Source organism: Crassostrea angulata, chromosome 8 (genome assembly GCF_025612915.1).
Source record: "Crassostrea angulata isolate pt1a10 chromosome 8, ASM2561291v2, whole genome shotgun sequence".
NCBI classification, from domain to species: Eukaryota; Metazoa; Mollusca; class Bivalvia; order Ostreida; family Ostreidae; genus Magallana; species Magallana angulata.
Window position 1 is genome coordinate 38,693,025 of NC_069118.1, and position 8,631 is coordinate 38,701,655.

An 8,631-nucleotide genomic window follows, 5' to 3' on the forward strand; every position below is an offset into this window, starting at 1 on the left:
GCCTTATCTTATGCTCTCACGAACAATTTTGTCGTGTTTATAAATCGTGATATATTTATATATAATAATCTCGTAAATATTTTTCTAAGAACATGATATTGAATAAAACTTTTGTTGCTCGTATATTTTAATAATCTCATACCATTTACCCATTTGATGAGACTATAAATATAAATCACGAAGGTGTGTCCATCATTGACAACATAAAAGTTGACTTCACTGGAACAAAGTTTAAAACAACGTTGTAACAATGTTACGAAGTTTTGCTCTTGTCTTTCTTTGTCTGTTTGTTGTCTCTGGTGACGAATCGTGCGACCGAAGTGAAATGGAGAACACAATTTGCAGTCTCTGTAGCCAACGAAGAGGAAGTGAGCTTCTTGAAGCAGGTAATTGTTTGACATAAAACAATAATATCGCTATGTTTGTCATCGTCCTTTATAGAAATTAATTTTCAAGTTCTTCATTTTGTTCATTGAATTTTTTGTAAAGTCAAGAGGGACAAAAGTTTATTCATTTTACAAATCTGATTTGAAATCGGTGCATACATTGCCCGCCCCCTCCCAAGCAGGATATAACGGGGGGGGGGGGGGGTCATTATTCTTAATAAAAAATTCTAAACAATCAATTTAAATTCATGATTATGAGTCATATTTATTGCACCATAGATTTTTCGCATCTATCATTATGGTAGCACTCTACAGATTTCGATTTCCGTAGAGGTAATCACCGCAAATCCGGAAATATTTACGTGTTACGTCGAATACGTACTCAAATGCACAAATAAATGAGCATAGCCATTTTGAAATGAACAAACTTACTAGAAAAACATTACGGACACTATAATGGATATTTTAAAGAATTTATTTTTAGAACATGAATATTTAAAATTTAAACACTATCGTCGCGTTTCTATCTTATTCTGCACATTTGACTTTGAAGTGATGTAATGCAAAAGTTTATTGTACATATTAACAAGACTGTACATGCATGGTAGCATGCGCTTATTATAATATAGTAGATGTCTTTGATTTCACATGAATAAATTTTTTAAAATTGTTTATAGTTCAAGATGATATTGCTTTTAGGGAGATGGGATTTCTAGTTTAGAATAATAATGATTTAATCAAAATTATTTCATTTGAGTAATAAAACACTACATAATTGCTTTATTATCAAATCATGATAATGAAGTTTGTATTAGCTGAAAAGTATAGTATATGTAAACTTAGAAAATATTACTGAACCATATCCATAATCATGGTTTCACAATTTACTGCAATTATTGTGAAATGAAAACTCCATCATTTATTTCACGTCACTAAATTAGAGAGAACAATTTAAACGCTTTGCAATTCTTAGTATCATTTTTTAAAATTAAATTGATAAATTAACAAATATAAATAAAACGATTTATACATGTATTGCAGGACATCAGATTGCCTTTTTTGCCTACATGACACAAAATGTTCAAATAAGTAGCATTTCCAAGCATATAGCATTTGTATACGATCGGGTAGAAACCAACCATGGCAATGGATATGATGTACAATCTGGCAACTTTACAGCTCCAGAAAACGGGGTGTACGTTTTCCATACCAGTTCGACTTCGTATTACAAATCTTTCTGCTCGGTAGAAGTTGTTAAGAATGGCCAGATTAAGGATATCACTTTTGCTGACTCAGGACAACATGATGACAGAGCGATGGCCTCTTCATTGACCATTCTCAGTTTGACGAAAGGGGACATTGTTCACACCCGGGTGGGTGAAGCAAGAGGTGGAAGCCATCTTGAGAGTAATCGATACACCAGAATGAGTTTCTCAGGATTTAAACTGGCATAAAAAATATAATTATGTTACTTTTACAAATATCATATATTTATGTATGTGAATCTAAAATATACAATGCATTGATTTGCTTCTTAGATTTGTATTATCTTGTTTTATCTGATATCATTTGTGGTTCTGAATCCAAATTACATTTAAATTGTTCTACAAAAAATGATATAAAAGTTTTACCAAAAAGTAGATGTTAACCAAGTTTTCATTTATTCTGTTGACTTTTAGCATTGTCTATTTGTATGTTTGTTTGTTTAGGTTTTGTTGTGTTTTTTGGGAGGTGTTTGTTTTACTGCTATTGAATTTTTTTTTTTTTTTTTTAGGTTTTAACCGTTTATAAAATAATCAGGATTATTTGTTTTTATATCAAATAGTCTGTATTAATTTTGAGACACACTGTATATTCGGAAAAAACTCAATACGAGCTAACCATTGGCTTATCCGGAAGCCCCTGCAAAAACCCCATAGTTTTCTTCAAATTTTGGCAAGGAGCACGTGTTGCCTTTTTAAAGCAGTTTTACACCAATTTTTATACGTATTTGCCTTGCAACTCCCAGCAAGTGTTGGAAAGAATCCACCGTTCGCGATGCCCCCAAAACGCAAAGCAGTGCCAGCAAAGCGTAAAGCACCCTCAGGGACTCCAGCCCGAGCGCCAGGGAGAAAAGTTCCCCGCCATTGCAGAACAGGCACAGGCCCCGCTGCGGACCCGCCACAGGCCCCAGTGGAGGTTTTACCACCACCCCAGGCTCGGGCTCAAGACCAGTTCCCCCCAGTGGTTCACCCCGAAGTCAACAACAACTCGGGTGAGTGCGAATTTGTACAACATTTAGTAGGCTTGCCATATCAACAGACATCTGCCTCAGACGGCATTGCATCTCACGTACCATTAAAGTTAAAATTAAAAATCTGGGAGGGGGAATTTCTTGATATGTCTCTGTTGCTAAAGTCGGCCACCGAATTGGAAGATTTTGATTCTCAAGGCGAAGTACAGTTTAAAAATGGCCGCCTCTGTGTAGTTAAACGTAAACAAAACTCGCAGTTGAGTATTGAAAAGTGGACATCCGCTTTCATGATATATATGAGCATTATGTTTGAACACAACCCTGCTTTAGCACAACAAATGCTTAAATATCTGCGCGATATCAGAATAGCTGCTAGTCGTTCACATTACTGGTACAAATACGACGAACAATTCCGTCTGCGCAAGGTGTCCAACCCAGCTATGTCTTGGGGTGATATACATAATGAATTCTGGCTTCTTTATGTCACAAATCAATCAACCAATTTCATGTCACAGCAAGGTTCTGATTCTCATTTTCAACAACACAACAAACCTATAACACATGGGTATTCTCCAATCCCAACACAAGCTGATGTTAAACAAACCTGCAATACTTACAATAGGGGTAAATTCTGCACTTTCTTCCCTAGATGCCGCTTCAACCATGCTTGCAGCCATTGCGGAGGAAAACACCCCAGAGTTACTTGTGCACGAAAATAAACATTTGTATACATTGGGACACACTCCCATAAAAATTCAGGCACTACAAAAACACTCACAGGGTTATGAACATTCAAAATTCTTGCTCAATGGTTTCAATTTTGGTTTCAGGCTTCAATATCTGGGTCGTAGGAAAGCTCGAATAAGTAAAAATTTACCAAGTTTGTATAAACATTTGCCCATAGCATTTGAAAAAATCAACAAAGAGTTACAACTCAACAGAGTAGCTGGTCCCTTTCCACAACCCCCTTTTGTAAATCTTCAAGTTTCCCCCCTTGGGCTAGTACCAAAGAAGGATGGGGATATGCGCCTCATACATCATTTATCATATCCTAACGAGGATTCCATAAATTTTTTCATTGATCCCACTGCATGCTCTGTCAAATATTCCAGTATCGACGAAGCAGCAGACATGATTTCAAAGTTAGGGGAGGGCTCTCTTATGGCCAAGTCAGATATAAAGTCCGCATTTAGACTCTTACCTATCGCTCCAGGTGATTTCGACTTGTTGGGTTTCCAGTTAGAAGGTTACTTTTATTTTGACAAAATGGTCCCATTTGGTTCGTCGATAAGTTGTGCACTGTGGGAAAAATTTGCTCTTTTCTTGCATTGGCTCACTCAACAACACACAGGCAACATCCATATTTTACACTACCTGGATGATTTTCTCTTCTGCGGACCTAGACAGGATGTGGTCTGTCAAAATACACTTGACAAGTTCAAGTCACTCTGTCAAGAACTGGGGGTTCCTATTGCTTTAGAAAAAACTGTAGAACCAACTACAAATCTTATTTTTCTCGGCATTACTTTCGACACCAACGACATGACCATGTCTCTGCCATCAGACAAATTACACAAGTTAAAGTCAGTTATCAATTCCTTTCTATCAGCAAAAAAAGTTACTCTTCAAGAACTCCAATCACTCATAGGATAACTCAATTTTGCTTGTAAGGTGGTAGCTCCCGGACGTGCCTTCTGCAGACGCCTCATAAATGCAACTATTGGAATTTCAAAACCCCATCACAGAATCAGGCTTAACAACAATATCAAGCAAGACTTGCGCATTTGGCAAATTTTCCTTCAATCTTACAATGGTGTTTCTGTTATACGAACCCAATTTTTGGATAGTCAATCCATACAGCTCTTCACAGACAGTGCAGGGGGTCAGAATGGGGGTTTTGGTATCTATTTCGGTGGTAGGTGGGCACATGGAACATGGCCTCACTCTTGGTTTTTACAGGGTCTTACCAGGGATATGACTCTTCTTGAAATTTTTCCAGTCCTAGTAACAATTACCATATGGCACCAGAGTCTACAAAACTCTAGAATCCTTTTTCACATCGACAACACTGCAGTAGTCCAAGTGCTCAATACACTAACTTCCAAGTCCGATAGGGTCATGTATGTGGTTAGAAAACTTGTTCTTCTGTTACTAAGACACAATATTCAAATCAAAGCAACCTATATACACACAAAAGCAAATTGCATTGCAGATGCCTTATCTCGTTCACAGTGGGCCAGATTCCGAAGTCTTGCACCGGAGGCGGACCATTGGCCCACCCCTCTACCACCTCACATTTGGAACATTTGGAGCAAGAGGCATCAAGACTTCTGTACAGATCTTTGGCCCCAAACACCCACCAGTCTTATAACACCGCTTTAGCAAAGTTCAATCAGTTTAGGGCACAGTATGACTTGGCCCAAATCTGGCCTGTACCTACAAACCAACTCGTACATTTCATTGCTTATTTATCAATCAACAATTTATCATACAGAACTATATGTCTATATATAAGTGCAATGTCCTACCATCACAAAATTTTGGGTGCTTTAGACAACACTAGGCATTTCATAGTTACAAAGTCTCTCGAGGGTGTCCGGCGGTCAGTCGGTGTCAACAAGGACATTCGACTCCCCATTTCAATCCAATTATTTACAAAAATTATCCATTCCCTCAATTCAGTATGCCGCTCACCCTATGAGTCATTACTTTTTGCGGCAACATACACTGTTACCTTTTTTGGCTTGTTACGAGTAAGCGAAGTTCTTGCATTGCAAGCAAATCACATTTCTCAAAATCAGTTGGGTCAGTTTTTCATTACTATCAGCTCATCAAAGACCGACCAAACAGGCAGGAGCTCGGTTGTGCAAATTCAACAGCTACCTCAAACTCATTTCTGTCCATCATCAACAATCACTCCATTCCTCCAAGCTAGACCCCCGAGAAAACCCACTTTATTTGTTCACATTGATGGCTCACCAGTTACACGTTCCCAATTTCAGGCAGTTTTGGACAAGTCACTCTCTTTTTTACAGGTCAAAGGTCACTACAAGTCTCACAGTTTTCGCATAGGCATGGCTACTGAAATGGCAAATCAGGGTTTTTCTAATGAAAAAATTCAAGAATTGGGGAGATGGACATCTAATTCCTTTCTTACTTACATCCGCCCTCATAACTCTCATTAGGTTTCCAGTTACATTCCCAATTTATCTAGCACCACTGTATTTTGGATAACACTACATACACACAATGAATACATACATCAGTAGGACTCAACACTAATTTTAACAAAGCCTTTTTAGATTTATCAGCCTGGATTGTGGGGTCCTCAATCCCCTATTGGGCTGAAATTGCAGCAGCGGATAGACCGGGGGGGAAAAACCTTAACCTGCAACCACCTGTAACCATTCAGTGGAAAGGTATCCTTGGACTACAATGGGAAGATTTCGACAAGATGGTAACATCAATGTCAAAATACCAGACTCCACCAGAATTCTTCATCATTCACCTCGGTTCAAATGACCTAACCAAAGATCAAATGACTTCCAAATTGTTTTCTGAAAATGCACAATGTTCATTGTATAGATTGCATGCTTTATGGCCAAAAACAACCCTCATCTGGTCTGCCATCCTACCTAGAAGATATTGGCATTTTGCCCCTTTGGGTCTGGGAAACAAAATCAATAAAAAGCGGGTCAGAATTAACAAGTGCATGAAAAATTTCATGGCTGACCAGGTAGGGGGTTGTTACATCGGCCATGACCACAACATCAAGGCAACCGAGCTTGAGTTGTTTCGATCAGATGGTACACACCTGTCGAACACTGGTAACAACATATATCTCAACAATATTCAATGCGCTCTACAATATTTCATTGATGGACAAGGGAACCAGTATCCAGTGGTTAACTAAAAAGCAACTGTTCACAATCCCATGCTTCACATATGTACAATTTTTATGTTAGTAATCAGAAAGTTCTGATGCTTGCCTTGCGCCCACGATAGGACCAATGTTTTGGCCCAAAATTTTATTTTACTTCAAAGCATAATGTGCTGCCATACTTGGTTTGGCCTTTGTTTCATGCTCTTTTAATTTCATGTACAACCTAAGGCAAATATAAATATTAACCGTCTCTGACAATTTTGCTTCTTTATTTACCAGCATCTACACAAATTATTGCATGTATATGTATTAGTTTTACATATATAATATTAATTTTATCAAGGGTTTTGTGGGGGACATTGTCCCAATATCTGTGGCGGGACTGGGGAGTCCGCAGTGGTATGTGTTGACACTTTCTGCTCCAAAACCTGGGTGTCTCCCCCCACTTGCTTTCAAAGCTAGGGGATAGTATATAAATTAAATCATTCAATATGGTTTATAAAAGGCAAAGTTATTACAGTTAACTGCGCCATGTGGTTACAATTTAAAATTGGGTTTATTGTATAGTGGGGCCTACACTGGGTATAGGTGGGGCCACATCCACCTCACTCCAGTGAGGGGATGCTACAGGCTGGTGCATGTAATAATTGGTTGATAAAGTAGCCTTTGTCATGCAAAGTTCTAAACCAGGTAGCACTGCAGGAGACAGGGTGAGAAGGGCAGGTCTCACTACCCTCCTTAGAACGCTGGGGATCGTTCAGGTTCGGGCACTGATGTTTCATACTCGGGCCCACAGTGTGTCCCTACATGGGTAGTTAAACTGGCACACTGGTCGGCTCCCCAGTTACCCCACAAAAAATCATTATGCGGCCAACATCCACCAATTGTTTGTAATAGCGGAGTAATAAATATTTCTCATACTATTTATTGTTAAGTTCTATTTCATTATTCCAGAATGTTGCCAGGCTCTGTGTCTTTCAAGCGAATATAATGTATAGTGCTGGGTTAGCTTGGTGAATTCAATAATTAATCAGGATTATTTGTTTTTATATCAAATAGTCTGTATTAATTTTGAGACACACTGTATATTCGGAAAAAACTCGGTACGAGCTAACCATTGGCTTATCCGGAAGCCCCTGCAAAAACCCCATAGTTTTCTTCAAATTTTGGCACCCACCCCCCCAGCCCGCAATTTTTTAACTATTTCAAACTTAAATATTGATATCTATATTTGTGCTTTTGGTTTCTTTCTCGTTTTTCTTTTCTTTATTTTGACAGGTCATTGAGTAGCAAATTGAGAGCAGACTGGAAATCCACTAGTAGACCAGAAAAAACAGCCAGACAGGATGACAAGCAGCTCGGTGTCATCTGGACTCGTGTTCAACAGTTTATCTTTTTTCAATAGACTTTCATTTTTGTTATACTTGTACATGGACCTTTTTCTTGTCGCATCACAATTTTAGGGGGGATGGGGACTGGGGAGTCCGCAGTGGTATGTGTTGACACTTTCTGCTCCAAAACCTGGGTGTCTCCCCCCACTTGCTTTCAAAGCTAGGGGATAGTATATAAATTAAATCATTCAATATGGTTTATAAAAGGCAAAGTTATTACAGTTAACTGCGCCATGTGGTTACAATTTAAAATTGGGTTTATTGTATAGTGGGGCCTACACTGGGTATAGGTGGGGCCACATCCACCTCACTCCAGTGAGGGGATGCTACAGGCTGGTGCATGTAATAATTGGTTGATAAAGTAGCCTTTGTCATGCAAAGTTCTAAACCAGGTAGCACTGCAGGAGACAGGGTGAGAAGGGCAGGTCTCACTACCCTCCTTAGAACGCTGGGGATCGTTCAGGTTCGGGCACTGATGTTTCATACTCGGGCCCACAGTGTGTCCCTACATGGGTAGTTAAACTGGCACACTGGTCGGCTCCCCAGTTACCCCACAAAAAATCATTATGCGGCCAACATCCACCAATTGTTTGTAATAGCGGAGTAATAAATATTTCTCATACTATTTATTGTTAAGTTCTATTTCATTATTCCAGAATGTTGCCAGGCTCTGTGTCTTTCAAGCGAATATAATGTATAGTGCTGGGTTAGCTTGGTGAATTCAATAATTAATGGCTT

At 38.8% G+C, this 8,631-nt stretch overlaps 2 protein-coding genes across 2 annotated transcripts; both read left to right on the forward strand.

The window, feature by feature from the left end:
• Nucleotides 1–250: 250 nt before the first annotated feature.
• LOC128158058 (complement C1q-like protein 4) lies at nt 251–1,840 on the forward strand. Its single transcript, XM_052820744.1, has 2 exons — nt 251–386; nt 1,428–1,840. Exons 1-2 carry the CDS (start codon nt 251–253, stop codon nt 1,838–1,840), a joined length of 549 nt encoding a protein of 182 aa, XP_052676704.1.
• Nucleotides 1,841–2,261: 421 nt separating this feature from the next.
• On the forward strand, nt 2,262–7,931 carry LOC128160531 (uncharacterized). The gene is made up of 2 exons (XM_052823869.1): nt 2,262–2,640; nt 4,852–7,931. The coding sequence occupies exons 1-2, from the start codon at nt 2,424–2,426 to the stop codon at nt 5,802–5,804; spliced, it is 1,170 nt and encodes a 389-aa protein (XP_052679829.1). The 5' UTR covers nt 2,262–2,423; the 3' UTR covers nt 5,805–7,931.
• Nucleotides 7,932–8,631: the final 700 nt, after the last annotated feature.